Source organism: Sinocyclocheilus grahami, unplaced genomic scaffold (assembly GCF_001515645.1).
Source record: "Sinocyclocheilus grahami isolate Dianchi unplaced genomic scaffold, SAMN03320097.WGS_v1.1 scaffold86.1, whole genome shotgun sequence".
In the NCBI taxonomy this organism is placed as follows: Eukaryota; Metazoa; Chordata; class Actinopteri; order Cypriniformes; family Cyprinidae; genus Sinocyclocheilus; species Sinocyclocheilus grahami.
Genome location: NW_015505265.1, coordinates 1,267,043 through 1,287,966, shown reverse-complemented (window position 1 = coordinate 1,287,966; position 20,924 = coordinate 1,267,043). Strand labels below are relative to the sequence as shown.

The 20,924-nt window shown below is 38.6% G+C and overlaps 1 protein-coding gene across 1 annotated transcript in view; it reads right to left on the bottom strand.

Annotated features, from left to right (window-relative positions):
• Nucleotides 1-7,661: 7,661 nt before the first annotated feature.
• peli2 (pellino E3 ubiquitin protein ligase family member 2) overlaps nt 7,662-20,924 on the bottom strand; it is a 48,899-nt gene continuing 35,636 nt past the window's right edge. The window contains exons 3-6 of the mRNA XM_016274384.1: nt 15,349-15,450; nt 14,069-14,266; nt 13,601-13,789; nt 7,662-10,432 (exon numbers count right to left, since the gene is read on the bottom strand). Of these exons, the coding sequence (XP_016129870.1) occupies nt 9,842-10,432; nt 13,601-13,789; nt 14,069-14,266; nt 15,349-15,450 (1,080 nt within the window). The 3' untranslated portion in view covers nt 7,662-9,841. The remainder of the gene's footprint in view (nt 10,433-13,600; nt 13,790-14,068; nt 14,267-15,348; nt 15,451-20,924) is intronic.

Genomic DNA, 20,924 nt, shown 5'->3' with positions numbered 1-20,924 from the left:
GAAACAGAACAAACTGACACAGACTCAATCCAGAAGAAATGTGGTAACGTCTCCAAGATGCTTCAAGAGACCTCCCTGCAAAGCTCCCTGAAAAACTAAAGCAACTTAACAACTATCTTAATAATTATTAATAAGCAACACATTAGGAGTTTACTGAGGCAAAAGTCATAGTTAATAGTGAGAATCGGTCCCTAAACTAAAGTGTGACCAAAATACTTTTCACAACACTATTGCACAATTAATTATGCATGCTCTATTTAAATTATATATAATAATTGTATGGACAATGGGGCTTGTCACATTATTTACTCTTCTGAAAGTAAAGACTGTAGTTATACTTAAAGTCTTTTCCACGAAAATTTCAATGGACACTTGCAGTTCATAACTGTTTACGTTTTGGAGAATTGGTGTTCAATTCATACAGTCTCATTTGTACCTGGACCTTTATGCTTTTTTCCATATGAATCACATCATACAGATCCTTAAGAAAAAAAACAACTTTAAAAAACATATATTTTCTCATGAGATTTCTATTGTTTTTGCCTAAAATATACAGTTTAACAAGTTGTGTTTTCAGCCAAATTTAAGCTGTAAAGCAATTATGAAAGTCAAAACTATTCAGCCAAAGGAAAAATAGAATATTTAATTATTTATTTGATATCATTATTATTTTAATTAATTAATCGTTTAAAATACATATATATATATATACATATATATATATATATATATATATATATATATATATATATATATATATATATATATATATCAGGGGCGTTTCATCCGAGGAGGTAAGGAAGGCAGTGTCTCCTCAAAAAATTGGATGAGAAAATAATCGATATTACAAACATAAATCACAAATATTACTAAATATGGCATTAAAAGTATAAAAGTCACTCGTTTTTATAAAGTAACGCTGTCAAACAGCGACACCCACAGGTAAAGTTACAGCGGAGGCTTGCCTCCCTTCGGTCCATTGGCTTTCTACAGAGACCCTAAGGCCCAATCCCAATTCTATTTTATAAACCTTCCCCTTCCCCTAAAATATTCCCCTAAGAATTGGGACACCACTACCATGCCGTCACACGTCATCATACGTCGTCTAGCTCCTACAATACACACACCTATACTGGTGTGCATTAGAGCCTTTAATTACTGTTCTATATTAATGCACTGACACATACACACATCAGAGATTATGCAACTCACACATCCAGGAGCAAAGATACTTGTCAACGCTGCCCCACGACTTTTATTAATAACAGTTTAAATACTGAATCGCTACATTATATTTTCCAGCAACGAGAGGATAAAATGCTGTTTTTAAAGTAAACTCACTCTAAAAAGAAAAACGCACAGATACGCATACACGCAACTTTCATCTCTCTCTCTCTGTCTCTCTCGCTCTCGAATTGGCAATATTAGAGAAAAGGGTTTAGCGATTTATAATTTTTTGGGGGACTAGCCCCCCTCGATGTCTACGGTGGTTATCGCCCTGAACAGACATGAAAATATGTTGTGCCATTATTGTGCAATCTATAATGATATGACGTTAGCAAACTTTAGCGATTTTTTGCAAACATTTCTTTGAGTAACATGAACATAAATATGAACTCACGATTGAAAGTAACATAAAACAAATAATTACTTTTCGTTAAAATCTTTATTAATGCCAAAAATGCTTACATTTTTGTCTTTTTGTTCGCTCGGGCAGCCATGTTGCCGCTGTAGCCGGTTTACGCTGAGATAATTCATACCCCTTCGTTTGAAGTGTGGTCCCGAAAAATCTTCGTTTGAAGGGCTGTCTGGCCCTTCCCCTACCCCTACCCCTCCAACCAAAAGAGGATCGAGACAGGGGAAAGGGCTAAGGGGTAGAATTGGGATTGGGCCTAAAGCGTGCCGTGACTTTTCTGGAGGCTCATTGAGATGAGAGGAGGCAATGCCTCCGTCGCGCTATAATTGGATATGATCAGTTATGATTGGATGTGATTGGTTCGTGTGATAAATCCCGCCTCTTGTTTTCGTGCGAGCTCTCGGTCTAAATGAAGAAAATGATGGAGTTATTGACTAATTATAAAGTAAGTAAACAACTCTCCCGCTTAGATACCACTACTTTGAGTCACGTCAAAATAAATCTTGAAATGGTCTGAAAACGTGACGACTGTGTCAGTTTTTAGTGAGCATGCAACCTGATGGAATGAAAGATATGTCTTCGTGTCTGTGACAGTGTTTACAGAGCTTTTATGATGATGACCCGAAATAAGTTGACTATTAAAAAGAACAGCTGAACATCAGTTCACAAATAAAAAATATTGGTAACATTTTACAATAAGGTGTCATTTAATGAGTTAACTAACACGAACAAACAATGAAGATTTATTACAGTATTTATTCATCTTTGTTTACATTAGTTAATACAAATACAGTTGTTCATTGTTAGTTCACAGTGCATAAACTCATGTTAACAAACACAACTTTTGATTTTAATAATACATTAGTAAATGTTGAATTTAATATTAACTAAGATTGATAAATGATGTAGTAGGCTATTGTTTATTCTTAGTTCATGTTAACTAAAGTAGTTAACGAATGAAACCTTATTGTAAACGGTTTCCAGAATATTGTTCAAATTGTTACTGCCTTTAGTTATTATTTTGGAATAAATATAAAAATGCATAGACAATATGAAATGTATAATTAGTATTAAAATATTAAATAATATACCAAATAGAATTATATTCGTTCTCTTTTTTATGTAATATTTATATATAAATATATATTTATATTATAAAACACCACCACACGCCACTCATATATATATATATATATATATAGGCTGTGTGTGTGTGTGTGTGTGATATTGAAAGGTTAAAATATTCTAAAATTCACAAATTAAATGTTCTATTAGGCGTTACATAGATAATAACATAGCTATAATAGAGAAAACAAGCATTTCTGCAACTGGATTTTGGACTCACTCACCGCTAATGTGACAACAAGCCCCGGTCTCACCTTCAGTGAAGATTGTTTTTTTTTTCAGATAACCTGGAACAGCTCCTGTGACAGATGAAGACACTGTTACTGTGTGCAGACCTTTAATCTGACGTCACGTATATACTTAAAAAGGGGTTTTACTGAAACAGCGGCGCACGCGACTTCTGCGCCTTCGGCTCGTGAACAATCCAAGATGACAACAGAAGACAAACTGAGATGCCTCGTGCCGCTCTTTCACGCCGAGGCAAAGATTACGCGTTAAAACGCAATTAAAGAGACATTTGAAAAGCGTCAAGCATTCTCAGAGGTGAGGACACTGAATGCGGACCAAACCCTTCAGACAGTAGCCACGAGCGCAGCTCCACTTACGGGCCGTAGATAATTAATGGGACATTTTCAGCGGCAAACAGTGACTAATTGCGCTAGACAGAAATAGCAAGGAATTAATAACATGCAACCAACACTTGCCACGATCCCCTACCGCTTCAATTTGCCGGGAGATTAAAAACGACTGCCAAGTTGACTAAATTAGGAGCGCAGGGGAAACAAACGCACGCCTTGTTGTGTTCGCGTGCGCGCGTGTGCTATCTCTTATTTCCAGGCGATGATCTGCATATCATCTCTCGGGGTCTCACGCTGGGGGAAAGAGGTCAATATCAAGTACACCAACCCCGCCGAATGTAGGTGTCCTATTGATCATTTGGCGTCCAGCCTCCAGCCACCTGTGGCACATATCGCCTTGCCAGTTCACCGGGTCGCTGGACAGAGAAAACGGAGAGACAAAGCATGGTTAGACCGGTTTCCCCCCGCAGGAGTACGGGAGTTTAGCAGTCAACACCTGAAGGACTGCGATTGACATCTGTCATCATTTGGAAGCTAATGGGATCAAACACTGCATAGCAGCATTCTGAAATAATAAATGGAAAAGTACAGTTTATCCAGTAGGATCATATTTGATTCTGAGAGGATTCTTGTTTTATCCCATTTAGGATTGGTTCCAAATTATGATAGAAATTCCATTAGCATTCCCTCAGGATATTTTGCTGCTCCACAAAAGACCTCATGTGGTCAGGACTGATCATGTAGTGTATCCAAAAGGACATCAATATGTGTCCATGATAAAGAAAGAAAAAAGGGGGGGGGGGGTCTTTGAAAAATCTAAAACATGTGTGCCGTGAACTCTCTTTATTCATCTCTTTATTTGTTCAAGGTTTCATATGTGACCTTGGACCACAAAACAAGTCATAAGGGTCAGTTTTTTAAATACATCATCTGAAAGCTGAATAAATAAGCTTTCCATTGATGTATGGTTTGTTAGGATAGGACAATATTTGGCCGAGACACAACTAATTGAAAATCTGGCAAAAAAGAAATCAAAATATTGAGAAAATCGCCTTTAAAGTTGTCCAAATGAAGTTCTTGGCAATGCATATTACTAATCACAAATTAGGTTTTGATGTATTTGTTTACAGAATATCTTCACGGAACACGATCTTTACTTGCTTTCCTAATGATTTTTGGCATAAAAGAAACATCAATCATTTTGACCCCATGCAATATATTTTTGGCTATTTTTACAAATGCTACTTTTGACTGGTTTTGTGGTCCAGGGTCACATATGGTCTTCAAAAGTTCAATTCAATGAAATGTCATGTGGTGTAACCAGCAAATAAAAAAAAGTACAAATTAAAAAAAATGATATTTTAACACATTGGAGTTCACACACCTCAAAAAGGTTTTTAAATATTTTTTTCCCCCAAGGTATTTTTTTAATAATAAATATTTTTTTCACAGTGTGTCGCACCACATGACATTTTATAACCTTAACTAATCTGGCCTTATCATAAAAAAAATCGCATTGTCTGATATTTCTGAGACTTATTGACTTTGCGGCGTCTTCTCTATGATATAATCTCCTTTTCTCGCTCTAAATATTGGTTGGACCACATGACTTTGTTGGTCATACCAAACAGAAGATTAGAAGACTATATAATATATGATAAACCTTTTTAGATTTTTTATAATATTATATTAGTTTTTCTTTTCAAGAATTTTATTCTGACTTTATATGATATCAGGACAGTTGTGGAAGAGGTGCATTCAAGTCACTGAATTAGTTTTGAACAAATAGAGGACAAAAAAAAGCTTCACATTCGCAATCTCAATTAGATCTCTCAAAACAATAAAGGTGCATTAGTCTAACATTACAACATCCATGTTACATACAGTAAACATACAATAGAAATGAACACATTTGAACAAGATCACTGCACAGTAACTATCATCAATTTTCAGATGAAGTACAAAAAGATTGATAAAGAAACCTAATATTGTCACACCTTTCTAAAGAACTCAGCACTTCATATTTTGGTTTGATGTCCCAATCTTGACACTGCTGATCGGGGCGACATGTCTTGATTTTCTGCGGCTTTGATCCTTCAACAGTTGACTGTCTGAGCTGGCAGGCATCCTGAAGGAGACAGCTAGCAGGCAGCAAATAAAAAGACTTTCTCTCTCCGAGCACGATCATGCAATATGCCCTTGCTAAGCCTTCCACGTCTCGAGCAGTTTTGGTGCATGCACAGATCTCATAGGAGAAACGATTACTGAACTGCATTTCAGAATCACTGCAAAGACAGGAAAGGTAACAGCTGCAATTAAAAGGCGTAATCTTATTTTCATAATTCAAATAAGGAGAGAACAGAGTACAGGTGCACATATTTACGCCATTTGTGACAGGCATCCTCTGTGTGGCGAGGTGGCCTTTTCAGGCATCTAATATTACATCACACTTGAGAATACAAAATAACGCTCCACAGGAACCACAAAAGACAAGCCGGAAGCTTCATCACAAATGCAGACGTTATGTCATTTTTAATAAACCCTCTTAAATGGGGGGCAAGCCAAGCAGAGATTTCCCAACGAGCTTTCTGTCACCTTTCCTACGCTGACTGTCAGCGTAGAGTGGGACCGACACACATCCCATCTCCCCCGCATCTACAGGAGGAAATGTTAATTAGCAGTCATGGCATCCCACTGATCTTCCCTTTCAAAGCAGCTAAATGGCATGCTCAAAATCTAAATCCTTTTATATGCAGAGAGAGCGCGTATGAAAGGGACGAATATGTCATCACTGTTTGATGGATAATGCGGTTGCCATTATTCGAAGCCCTTTCACTCCGTCATTTTTCAGATTCACAGTGAGTTTTAAACAGGAAGCATGCACAGCTGCAGATGAGCCATTGCTTAAATGCTTTTAGAAATTAACAGCTAAAAAAAAATTATATTAAAGCGCAAGCAAAAATTTCGTTAAATTGGGTACTTTTTTTTTATCTCTAGTGTTCAATTTATGTTATGCATTTTAAATTAGTACGCACTTTATTTTTAGTTTAGTATGTTTTAAAAAACAGATTCAGGTTATTATAATCAGAATGGCTTAACTTCATGAAAGGTGCACTGCTCCTTTCTTAAATTCAATGTATTATTGAAAAAATGACAACAAATAAAACTTGCGGTAAAAATTTGAAAATTGTACTAAAAAAAGACGATCAATTAATTGATTTATTCTTAAACGCAGTCATCATTAAATACATTCATAATGTTTCTGCAGTTCATGAAAAGATGGTTAGTGTCAATATTTCAAGTTCAGTAAATATGATTACAGCACCCTCTTGCGGCTGTGAATAATTACTACATACAGTAACTTCAAAAAAAGAATGGGAATGAGTGACGTGGAAGATGTTAGCATTTCTAATCATCTTTAATAATCTTAATTTTAATCATCTTTACCAAATTGTTATTTTCATCTCTCACAACATCAGATCTTCAGTGATGATTTGTTTTGTATTTAGACAATCTTTCGAGCGTTATCTTCAAAACAAAAAAAAAAGTTCACAATTTTGTTGAGAACTGAATTTTGAACTTTCAACTTTATAATGGGTTTGATGATGTAATGCAAGAGCAACTGAAGAAAGAGGAAGCACACAGACACTCTTTATAGGCCTGAAATTAACATTAGCATGCATGTATGGACAGTGGTAGCCACTTGGAAGTTCAACTTTTTTTTTTTTTTTTTAAGTTCTACTGTTTCCAACTTGCCTCAACACACCTGACCGAAAGTTTCTATGCCTAGTAAGAGCTTGATTAGCTGGTTCAGGTGCGTTTAATTAGGGTTGGAGCTAAACTCTGCAGGACACCAGCCCTCCAAGACCGAGTTTGGACAGCCCTGGCCAAGTTCATTCAAAAATGAAAATAGTCAACATCCACTCAACCTTCATGTTGCTCCAAGCCCACAAGACTTTTTTTTCCCCAGTGGAACAAAAACGAGTTAGTTTGATTATTCATGCTTGAAACATGAAAAACAATTCTGCTTTGAATGGACATTAAGAGAAAATGTAAACATAACTCAGAAGTAATAAAAGTAACAGATGCATTATGCATTATCCAGTACATAAATGTCTAGAAGACATCATTAAACTAAATCTTTTGAGTGTAATGAGAGTGAAATAACCTTCATTTACACACATTTTTTTTTACCAAGCATACCATGGAGCACAAAATAGTTTGTGTTTTAATTATTATTACAATTTAATGGCCAAGATACTTTTTTTCTTGCATCTGACAAAAAAAAAAGAAAAGAAAATGGCTAATATATTGAGTGTTTTATTCTTGTGGAGGTTGATCTTTCACAAGGTTCAAGTGTTAAACTATCTACTTGTAGTGAACAGCTTATTTTTTTGACACTGTTGTCTTGGTGTGCAAAGCTGCAATTAAAACACTAAACGCTCTGTAGTGTAATGTTTATTGTGCCTAATTTTGCACAACTGAAATATACAATAGTTTACACATGAATTGTGCTCCCTGGAATTCAACATGACAAAATACAAAGTAGCTTTTTCACAAAATCTTTTTTGGTGCTTTAAAAAAAAAATAAAGCCTTATTTTAGTTAACACCACATGGATGAGCCCCACATCAGCATCATTGTTAATGAACAGTAGCTTTGCTTAAGTAAATATACTCCCCATCCAGAGTTCATTTTGCTTTTGGTGTGAACATTTCACAATGATATGTTATGTTTCAAGAAAACACTACAGAACAGCTCTCTAAATGTCTGTATAATCACACAAGGTGTTAAGAGAGAACAGAATATTTCATTAACTAATCAAATCCAATGTGATTTCATTTTACAGTGTTCCTTTAACATTTCATATTAGGTCTGAATTTAACATGGAGTGCGGGAGGAACATTGGGTTATTCTGCAAACACAAGCATAACCAGATAAAGGATCAAAGGCTTGAGCATCAATAAAAGAAATATGACTACTGAGTGTTCACAGGTTAAGTATCCAGACGCAGCATGCACTTATAAATGAGTGGTGACCAGATGTTGCTGTTCAGCCTGATACATTCATACAGACACCTACCACACAGTAAAGTACATATTTGAATAAATATATTAGTATCTGTTTTAAAACAAACTGTACATGGGCTATTGTGTAGTAAAATATTTTCAGTGAGTAAAAAGCCTCTGTAAATGCAAGCGTTTAAAAAAATACCCCTTCAGTATGCCTAAAATATCTTCACATCCCCGTAAAAATGTCTTTAGGCATAAGAAACCATCTCTGTATAAATTTTAGGAAAATAGTGGAATAAAAGTCATTTTAATCTCATAAGCTTATAAAACAGTTGAAACAGGAAGAATTTTGACCAAAGCGATCACTGCTTCATAGCTCCTTTACGCCATAAACCTCCACCATCATTGTTTTCAATCTCATTTTCCACATTTAGGAGAAGTCTAGATGCCGACTGCAGAATAGTCAACTATTTTCACATCTACTTTGATTGTATACCAATATCAACATGTGGAAAAATGAACAAGTGGCAAGCAATATGCAGTACTAAAATATCTGGGGGACAGTTTTCAAGGTGGAAAAAAATAACACTAGGAATTATTTAAGTTACTAACTCTATAGCCAGTTCTAGAAATATTTGGCTACATCCTTTGTTAATCTTGCTACCGGTTACCCCGGTATGAATAAAAATACCTTAAAATCCTTAACCTTTGAGACAGAAAGAAAAACAAAATATGTGTTGGTTTCCAAATACTTGAGATCATTGGAGAACAGAGGACTAGGCTAAAATGACAAATCACTCCAATTCCATAATGCACGATCCAAAAGCTTCCACTGTGGCTGATTAGTATTCCTTTAGGAGTGTTATGTTGGTAGCACTTCATGTAAAGTAGAAACAGAATCACCATTTTTTTAATCTTTGGAAACAACCATTTTAGTATTGCAGTTCCCAAATCACTGCTCCAACAAGTGGATCCTTGTAGAAGCCTACAGTGGAGTTTGGGATATGGGATCCTGATATTTGGGAGTTCCCACATAATAAAATATTGATGTTCAGTCCTGGTCCTGGGGCTCCGACCATCCTGCACAGTATAGTTCCAAATCTAAAGTTCAGTAAAGTTCTTTGGAAAGCATCGGAAGGATAATTTAAAGCAACAAAACTCCACAGGAAGGTTGATCACCAAGAAAGAACCAAACAAAGCACCTCGGGTCTACAGCCAGGTATAGAAATGAATTAAATCTCCTGAGTGATGTGGTAATGCTGGTGTGAATTGACATTTTGTAGGCCGGTAGACAAAATAACCGAGGAAATCATGATGGACACCTGTCATTTGCCAACTATCACCATGTCCATGAGCAAGAACCTGCTCTCCAGCATAAGCATTTCAAGGGCAGTTTCACAGCTTGCGGTCACACCTTCTACAAATTGTCCTTCTGCATACTGGATTCCGCTTCAATTACGCAAAAATCCACTGTCCGCCTCCTTTACACTCTCAGTCTACAGGCTCCTGAAAGATAAGCTTCGCCCACTTTTGCGCCAGATTGAGTTGGGTAGAGCAGAAGGGGCAGGCGGCATGGAAAGCGTGGGTGCCGTGCGGTAAAGGAATCTCCGCCCAATAGCGGGCTGACTTTTCAGAGCACACGTGGCCGCAAGGTACTAAGGCGTGTGTTGGTGCGCCAGTATCTACGTAAAAGGCTGGTTCGCATCCGAGCCAGAGTGGCACGTAGGGGCCCACGGTTCTGCACATGGGACACTCTCTTTGAGCATTGGCGTCTCGTTCAGAACGGTGGCCCCAGTCGTGGTAGCCGTGAACGTGGCCACAAGCAAGATAGACCCAGGGCTGCTTGTCCTCCTGGGTGGAGACACTGGTCAGGGCACGGCTGCAGCGTTGCATGCTGGGAAAGGCCAGGGTGTTGAGTCCCACGGGGCACTGAGGCCGGGCTGCGTTGAGCTCCTGGCGCAAAGCCTCTAGGTGCTTCTGAGTGGGGGTGTGGAAAAGGCCATCGGCTGTGCGCCAGAGTAACGTGGCTCCGCACAGGTCAACCAGAGAGCCATCCTGGAGTACGTTACTCTCACTCTCCACCTGAGCATAAAACAAACAGTGCAGTGCATTCAATACAGGTGGTCCGTACATCCATTTTCCGAAACATATGTCCCATGTTGGGTTGTGGGAAAACTGGAGGCCTTAGGCGGGAAAACGCCTTGGACAAATGGCCAGTCCAGGTTTGTGGCAATGAATGATGGTCAAGATTTTGAAGCCCAAAAAAGTGCATCCATCCATCATAAGTGTTCCACACGGCTCCGGGGGTTAATAAAGGCCTTCTAAAGTGAAACGATGCGTTTGTATAAGATAAATATCCATGTTTGAAAACTTTATAAACTGTCGTTTCTAGCTTCTGCTAACTGTTGTACACACGTTCACGAGAGAGTAGCGTTCCAGCGGATGACGTAGGTGTAGCGTAAGCTCTGGTGAGAAGTGACGAACGCAGAAATGCATGAAGAGAGAGCAAAACAAAACACCGGTCATGAATTAGAAGTACAAAACGAGGCGTTGTAAAGGAAAATGATGGAGGATTTTGATATAAGAGTGGAATCCAGAGATTACGGTTTAGAAAGTTTTAAATATGGATATTTTTCTTACACAAACACAGCGATTTGCATCAGAAGGCCTTTATTAACCTCCCCTCCCCCCGGAGCCGGGTGGAACACTTATGATGGACGGATGCACTTTTTTGGACTTCAAAATCTCGACTCCAACACAGGAGGCCTCTCATGCAGCACTTTCACGGTACTGGGAGTGATTCTAGTATATCGACAGTTGTCATATAAACTGCCAGTACTGTCTTCTGTTTCTGCTGGAAAGATACTGAAACTTAATGTGCAAGAGAGTAAGTGAATCAGCAGTTTGTGTCTCTCTCTTGTGCACAGTTTTATACACTTAAGACCAGCAGAGCAATTTATTGCAACGTTGTAACATTTCTCAATGAGCCCGCCATAGACAGTGTCAGCAATTCTCCACCAGAAAGTTAAATCAATCTTTGTATGTGTCCCCTTTCATGCAGCGAAACTGCACAGTGCTTTTCCACTGACAGGGTTCTTAAGTCATTCTATCTGTGATTGCATGTTCTCCCCGTGTCTGCGTAGGTTTCATATGGGTCCAGTTTACCCCACAATCCTCATAACATGCAGAGGTGAACTGGAGACACTAAATTGCCCATAGCACCAGCTCTGCAATCATACAGAGGACAAGCTGTTTGATGAATGAATGGATATTGTTTTTCAGTTTCTGATACTGTAAACTTTTGTTTAAATGAGAAATATATTAAACCTCAAGGATATTGGTTACATATGTTAATATTTACTTTTAGCAGTATGTTTATTAGCAAAACAGCTGTTGTGGTATTTAAAATTGATGGTATGGTAACAATGCATGCAGAAGCACATTTGTCCTCCAGGAGGAGCTAGAGGTTCAAAGACTCAAACATACTGTAGGGCTAAGTAGCCAAACTAAGTAACTGCTTTGCTTTCTTTTTAGCTGTCAAACATTTCACACTTAAAAAAAAATTAAGAAATTAATTTCCCCCCCAAAAATAAGGTGCCACTTTACTTGAAGCTTTTACGCATAATGCATTACAAAGGGTATGATGCATTATGAATAATTTTAATGTGCCTTGTAATACATTATATCTTGAGGTAATATAAATAATTACCAAATTTAAAATGCATAGTGTAACAATGAATTTATAAGTGTTATGTATTAACTGTGGTTACAATTATTAATGAGACTGAACAATGCATAATAAGGTGCATAATGCATTAAAACTACTATAATAACTACTACTATAATACATAAAGGATTTAAGTAAAGTGTTACCAAAATTAAATATGGACCCTTTTCACAGACTGCGACAGCACATTGAATCATCAGCATGGCAAATCCTGCAAAGTTTTTTTATATTTTAATTTTTTAAATGCATGCACATTTATAAGACTTTACTTTGTATTATATTACCTTTGCATTAAATTACAAAAAACTAGTTTACACTGCTGTGAGGGTGTTTCTAATGCAGAGTCTATGGGAGTTAAGGTGAATTTGACATTGTTTTTTCTCCTGACTGCCGTTATCAGACTCCATTTTTTTTGTTGTTGTGTTTTTTTTTTTCATCTTTTTGAAAGTCGTGAAAACACTAGTTATATAATGTTAACAATATAGTTATTTTGAGCAAATGGGAACAAAATATATTTGGCTGCGTTTACACTTGGCATTACCATGCGATCACCGTGATCTGATCAAGCAGATCGGATCATCAGTCAATCAGGACACGGCGTGTTTACACTTGGCAACATCAGCTGACTTCTCGAGCTGGATAACCGATCGGATCTGTATTTCCCGCGCAATATTTAAATAAGTCTGCGGTGCAAAGTCAACCTGAAGTGGTGGGTTTTCTTTTGAAAACTATTTTCAGTCACGGGACATTTTACAAATCAAAATAAATGTAGCAGTCTCACTAGCGCTCTGTTCTTCAGACAGATCGGGAGAGAGGGTGCGGCGTTTTGCGTGATGTCGACCTGCGAATGCAGACACGATGGCTGGATTGCGTTTACATTACACTGAGATCCGATCACAATGCGTCCTCGACTACCTCTGGACCAGGACACGCTGAACGGATAAAATTCCGATCAGAATCATGTTTACACTTGTCTTTTCAATGTGTATGTGGACAACATCCAGATACAGGTTGCATGTTAATGCCTTCCGCTGCTAAGAAACCCTGAAATGTGAAAAAGGTCCATAGCAGGCAAATGTAACTATGAATTTGCAAACTAAACACAGAGAAACAGACAAGACATAATATACATAGGTACTTAAAAGTAAACAACTTGACTCTAGTTCTAGAGTACATAAGTGAGAGTAGAGTGTCCTAGTCAGGTCATGGTAGGGTCCTCTTTAATCTTCAGTTCAAGAGTCATCCTTACCATGATTTGAACCAGTACACCTTGCTATCCCAGAATCTTCACTGCTACACTAGTAACTTTCCATCTATATAGTCTGGAACCTCAACGAGATTCAAGAAACCTCCTGACCCTGGACTGAACCCCTAATTCTGATCTGCAGTTCAGATAATTAAGTCTATATGGTTTCTGCAATTTGAGCTTGATTGTATATCACAACTTGTAAAAGGAATTGTGAGTGAATTGATGATTGACTACACCGTGAACTAAACTGAGCAGATGTAGCTGACGTACTAACCAGTTTGCCTCGAGTTTGAGCAGACCGTGTTTCTCTCAGTGTGTAAACATCTCCACACACTGATATCTCCCTCCACACACCAGGCTTGGACTCCTCTGTGAACCCGCCCCGCGGGTGCATGACTAGCACACCATTGGTTGTCAGCCCGTCCATGTGACCATCTGGATTCTTCCATTTGGCTGCTTTCTCCTACAGAGAGACTTAATTACTATACATAAACAAAAATGAATGCGCTGCACTCTCTTTTTAGTTACACATGGGGTGACTCATTCCAGTTAGCTGGACACACCTATATTTACCTGGTAAGTTTAGATCAGTTCCACTGAATCAGCAGAAGTGGATACTTCCCCAGACACCACATACATAAGTATATATAAATGAAAGCTTAATAGAGTTTCTTGTAACTCTGATGAGAAATGCATCCCACAGACAATTCCATTTCAAGACCAGGCAAGAAATCACACTTACTCCGAGAAATATATTCTTGGAAGAATCGAAGCCTGCAGCGTAGATACGTGCTGTGTAGGGCGGGTTACGTTCACACACCACCCGGCAGGCAAAGCGGGAGATGGTGCTTTGAGTGATGGGTGCGTCTTCACTCTCCCCTCCGCCTGACACGGTGTCAGTCACCACAAAGTCAATAGGGCCCTCCGTTGATCGTCCAATCTAACGTACAAAAGAAAAGTTAAAGTTTCTCAGCCATCTCTTACAACTTTCCAGCAACTATCTAATAAGTTATATTCCAGGTCATGACAGTAAGAACAATGTTAGGAGAAAACTAATATTCTTATATAAAGATTTATATTATATTACTATAAAGTTACAGTGGTGGCCAAAATTATTAGAACGCTAGTATTCTCACCAGCTAAAAAATGGTTTTAAGTTAGTTATTTCTATCTTTTGCTGTAGTGTGTCAGTAGGAAATATCAGTTTACATTTCCAAACATTCATTTTGCCATTAATTGTAATAATCCAGTGAGATTTTTGTTTGCACATGCATTTTCAAGAAACTTACCTGCAAAGCTACAGTACTGTTAAAGTTTTAGGCACTTGTGTAAAAATGCTGTGAAATGAGAATGCGGTCAAAAATAATGTCATAAATAGATTTTCTTTATCAAGTAACTTCTATTAACCAAAATAAATCAACACTTGGTGTGAGCATCCTTTGTGTTTAAAGCAGCTTTTAATCAGTAAAATGTTTTGTATGGTTTTGAGCCAAGTGATCACTACTGTTTCTACACTATTTGGTATCAGTAGTAAACAGGATGAAAAACAGGCATGTATGTGCCAGGACTTGTTTGAAGAGCCTAATTTAATTTTAAAAGTGGGGTGGAAATTCCCAAGAATAGAGAGGTGCTCACTGCACTAAATCCGGTTTATAAATACTTGTACTGAAATAAAGATGCAACGGTCTCCACTTTATTTCCTTTTTATAGAGACAGTTTCTGTTTTGTCCCTGTGGGTTGCAGCTGGTTCCCGTTTTTGCTTTCCTTCCCATTTGCTTCAATTCGTATGACTCTTTCCCTCATGCGTAGTCCAAAAAAAAAAACACATACGCAACACTGTATCTGAGCACGTGACTGGGGGAGTTTATAAATCTGTCCCATATCACAGATCTTCATCAGCTCTGGTGGAAATCATACCTCAAAGTATAGAGAAAGTCAATAGGCAGAAACTGAATTATGCTTAACTGTGGACACAAGAGGAGAAGAGATTTCAAAGTGTTTTTTGTTTTTGGGAAACAGTACCTGGAACATGTCTGTGTCTTTGTCATGGCTGTACTCCACCACCACCGTCTGGTTTCTGGACAGCGTGTAGGAGATGCTGTGCTGGCCCTTACAGTTCACCGCCTGTCACAACACAACAGAAGCATCTGTCAGAGAGGCTTTCCTGCTACAGTGGCACACAGAGAACATTTTTTTTAAATGCATTACTAGATTTGTACACTTTCTGAAAACATTAATGATGTTTTCCTGTGAAAAACACGCTGCCACAATTCCAGGGCATTGATATGTACTTCCTAAAGCTTTTTAGTGTTTTTAGCTGTTGCCAAGTTGCTACTAGGGATGTCACAATACCAAACATCTAGTAGTCGGTACTGATACCATGAGTAAGTAAGAGGGTGCCGCACACGGCCGCCTCAGTGCATGGCTCTCCAGTGGTTTTCCAGTTTTTTGTTTCTCAAACACGATCAGTTTTACCAGGGATGAACTGCTGAACATTCGGCAGAACACACCACAAAATCTTCTACCGGATTTCGATTATTCAGACGTTTTGCTGAACGTTGTAGCTGGCGAAGCAGCGGCACTGATCAAGCGCTTCAGAACGCGCAGACGGGGGAAGAGAGCCGGCGTGCTCGTGAAGCTCAGGCAGTGCGGATTTCGAACGCCATTGCCTAGCATCCATCCGGCGAATCTCCGCTCTCTACCCAACAAAATGGACAAACTTCTGCTCTCCAGGACAAACAAGGATTTTTCAAACTCTGCTGCTCTGTGTTTCATGGAAACCTGGCTGAATGACACCATTCCGGACCGCGTACTACATCTGCCCGGCTTTCAGCTGTTTAGAGCAGACCGCGACGCAGAATCAACGGGGAAATCGCGCGGCGGGACACGTTTTTACATCAACGAAAGGTGGTGTACAGATGCTACAGCGTTAAAGAAGATGTGTTGTCCCGATCTAGAAGCGCTCTTTGTTAACTGCAAGCCGTTCTATTCGCCGCGGGAGTTTTGCTCGTTCATTCTCGTGTTTACATTCCTTTGCAAGCACACGTGAGATCAGCTTTACAGAAACTCGCTGATCAGATCAACAACAACACCCAGACTCTGTTATAATCATTCTTGGGGACTTTAATAAAGCAAATCTTTCCCGTGAACTGCCAAAATACAGACAGCATGTTACATGTCCCACCAGAGACGGTAATATATTGGATCACTGTTACACCACAATAAAGGATGCATATCACTCCGTCCCACAGGCAGCTTTGTGGCTCTCTGATCACCGTTTAGTTAATCTAATACCGACCTACAGGCAGAAACTGAAATCAGCTAAAATTACTGGACTTAATGACTACAGACCTGTGGCTCTAACGTCTGTGGCAATGAAATCATTTGAAAGACTGGTTTTGGCTTATCTGAAGGACATCACTGGACCTCTGCAGTTTACCTACAGAGCAAACAGGTCTGTGGATGATACAGTCAACATGGGACTGTATTACATCCTGCAACTTCTAGACAGACCAGGGACTTATGTGAGGATCTGTTTGTGGACTTCAGCTCGGCGTTTAACACCATCATCCCAAACCTCCTCCAGCTCAAATTAACTCAGCTCTCCGTGCCCATCTCCGTCTGTCAGTGAAAACTGTGGCGATGACCGTGGACTTCAGGAGAAACCTCCCTGCACTCCCCCCACTCACCATCATGGACAGCACTGTGACTGCAGTGGAGTCATTCAGGTTCCTGGGCACCACGATCTCTCAGGACCTGAAGTGGGACACTCACATTGAGTCCATTGTTAAAAAGGCCCAGCAGAGGTTGTATTTCCTTCGCCATCTGAGAAAGTTCAACCTGCCTCAAGAGCTGCTGAAACAGTTCTACTCCGCCATCATTGAATCCGTCCTCTGTATTTCTATAACTGTCTGGTTCAGCTCGGCTACCAAATCTGACCTCAGAAGACTACAGAGGATAGTCCGGACTGCTGAGCGAATCACTGGTACAACCCTCCCTTCTCTCCAAGAACTGTACTCATCCAGAGTGAGCAAAAGGGCTAGCAAAATCACTCTGGACCCCTCACATCCAACACACTCCCTCTTTGAACTGTTGCCATCTGGTCGACGCTACAGAGCACTGAGCACCAGAACGACCAGACACAGGAACAGTTTCTTTCCTCAGGCAATCCATCTCATGAACACCTAACAATAATCATGGAACACACAACACTAGTATACATTATTTAACACACATACTTATTTACATTTCAAATTTGCACATATCATACCTGTACATACAAAATTGTCTATATTGTACATTGTCTATTTTTATATTATTCTTTTTATTATCTTGTCACTGTCATTCTGTTGCACTGTGGAGCTTCTGTCACTAAAACAAATTCCTCGTATGTGTAAACATACCTGGCAATAAAGCTCATTCTGATTCTTCTGATGAGTGGAAGTCGATCCCACAGGGAAACAAAACAGCAATAATACTTAAACATTAACTCTTTTATTTAAAATTACAAAAACACAACATTAGTGGCACTTGACCCTCAAATAACACACACACACACACACACACAGCAAGCATTAGGCCTAGTTTAAATTCACTGACATACTGGCAGGCCGAAAATATTTTTTAAAACCATTAACAAACAACAATTATCTAAACCAGTAATATTAGCCAATAATGTTGATCAGGATAATCCACAGACTGTTACACAACGAATGAACAAGCGGTAAACTGTCAATACAGTCAATAACTATGTATGTGTGTGCGTGCGTGTGTGATCATGCGCAGCACTCGTGCTTTCAGAGCTGCGTGCTCATTTAAATCTCACACAATCATATTCATATATAGTTGCTGTCTTCCACGAGTAGTTCTTCTGTGTGATTTTTCTTCTTCTTAACCCTTTGAGGACCGACTGAAACACTTCCAAGCATATGTTCTGCCTGCCCCCCGTCAGTTCCAGAAGAACTGCAGCCTCGCTAGTCGCTACCCTCAGTTCCATCGGTACTTACGCTACCGAGGAAAAGTCCCGGCAGGATTTTAAAATGTTTATAGCGATCAGTTCTCGTGACATCCCTAGTTGCTACATCTATAAGATTTGCTTGCACCTTTCATTTTGTCTGTTAAAAGAAAAATGTGCAGAAAAAATAAAACATGCATTATTTTTGGCTCATACCCCAAGTAAGCTGAGGGATCCATTACTTATTAGCTATAAAGTTGTTTGCTCAATTAATAAATTAAAGTAGACTTAATATTGCATGAGAAATACTAATTTTGACAACCGTTTAGCAGTCTTGGCAAGAACTCGCCGTGTTGTTTTCCCCCCATACATTGGGCTTTAAAGGGATAGTTCACCCAAAAATTCTGTCAATTAATCTCCCTCATGTCATTCCAAACCTGTAAGACCTTCGTTCATCTTCGGAACACAAATTAAGATATTTTTGATGCATTCCGAGAGCTCTCTGACCCTCCCATAGACAGCAAGGGTCCTTACACGATCAAAAATAATTCACGTGACATTAGTGGTTCAACTGTAATTTTAAGAAGTTATGAGAATACTTTGTGCGCAAAGAAAACAAAAATAATGAACTAATTTTAGTATTAGAAGCAGTAGTAATATTACCTATAAAAATAAATATATTACCTACTAATGGTATTAGTTTATTGCCACATACAGTATATTAACATATGTAATTTTAAGCTATGATTCTTCCAACGATTCCGAAAACAAAAGTTTCTGACTAAATGTTTTATTAATGTTATAGTAAATTAGTCTATTTAAAAATATTAATTTAAACGAATTAGCCTAATTATATAAAAAAAAAAAAAACATTTTAAATAAATGAAGATAAATGAAGACTTCTTTCGTTTTGAATCTCTTGAATGAATGATTCAGACATCAAATACATTTAACACTCACTGTTCGCCACCTACAGGAATAATGTAACGCATACAATCATTATCTGCAGCATATCATTACTTTCAAAGACCCATTTTGATCCCGGCTCCCGCAACATCACAGTCAACATCTGGACTTTAAACTTTTAATCAATACCTTTGTTATCATTTAATGTTTGCAAGACAGAAATGTAGCCTACTGTGTAAGTAGTAGGGGTTGACCGATTATCGGCGCCGATATTAATCATTTTTATGATTATCGGTATCAGTAGTTTTCAAAACCGATTCGCCAATAAAATAACTTAATTTTGAAACGCGCTATTTGGCTCTGATGCAGCCTGTCAGAACTCACCACTCTGTGGCCTAAAGCAGTCTCTGGCCACCACCCATCTGATTTGTTGGGAGTCACGAGTCAGACCAATCAAAGCCGAATTCACTCACTCCGAAAGCGCTTGCTAACTGGAGCTGCTTCAGTGATCACGCATCAGCATGAATCCAGCATGTTCTGCGTGTCTCTGTGTATGTAAATGGCACAGACACACGGTTTTGTTTTCTACACAAAGTGTGCGACGCTCAGTGATTTCAGCTTCTGTTGTATCACTACATGAGAACATAAATACATGAACAACATCTCCAGAACTGCTCTGAGAGTCACTTCATGAACATTTGACAGTTTCATTGGAGTAAAACTATCATTTACATAGACCTACAGAAACAAGTTCCTTATGGCAACCCATCAAAATATAAGTTCGGGTTAGCTTAAAGAAATGATCAAAAATATATTACGGTGGTGCAGTATAAGGTACATAATACTACTCAGGGATGAAAGTTTTCCGTCGCCATGACGGATTTCCGTCAATTGGAAAAAATGAGGGGAAAAGAAACATGTAGCACATTGTTGTTGTTCTGCCGGCACACCAAAAATCATCCCTGCCACGGCTGCAGCTTCTCACTGACAACATAACGCCGCTCGCATCATTCACAGTCGGGTTATTAGCAGAGAATACAGAGCAGGTCTTGAATTTCAGGCGCAGGATTGCGGCTATTAATAATAATTCTACTCTTTCCCGCAGGTTCCGCGCTTCTAACGTGATGACCGATGATGGAACTTATCATTTGCACGTGCTTTTGAGTCTTGAGAACTCACTTGCACGCTCTCATTTTCTGTGCGCCCACAGATCGCGATAAGGAGAGTGACAGATTTTAATAATTATTAAAGGAGTTTGCAAATGTGAAATTGATTTAATACAAGTTCAGTAAACAAGTACTGCCTGATTTTGCTTTATTTCATCAATGAAAATAGTTCCAAATAAAGACACAGCTGAGTTTCATTCATTCAATGAAAGTGCGTTTTTGTACGAATCTAGTGAGTCAGTGATTCATGATTACCCATTCATAAAGACAGTCACTTGCTTCATTCCTGAATGAATCAGCCGTTCAAACTAATCAATGATTCAGTGATAAAATCAGTGATTTGCCACCACCTGCTGGCGGTTTCAGTTTCATTTTTAGGTATAATTGCAGTTATTTAAATCATTTAATATTTCTGTAATCAAAATTGTATATTTAAAACATTAATCTCCACATGAATTTAATTGCACTCATGCCACCTCTGAGCCTCATTGAATGTCTGAAAATGTACCTACAAGCCACTTGTGTGTTCTTCTGTGCCACCTCTGTAGTACAAATTAATTTTTCATTAATAC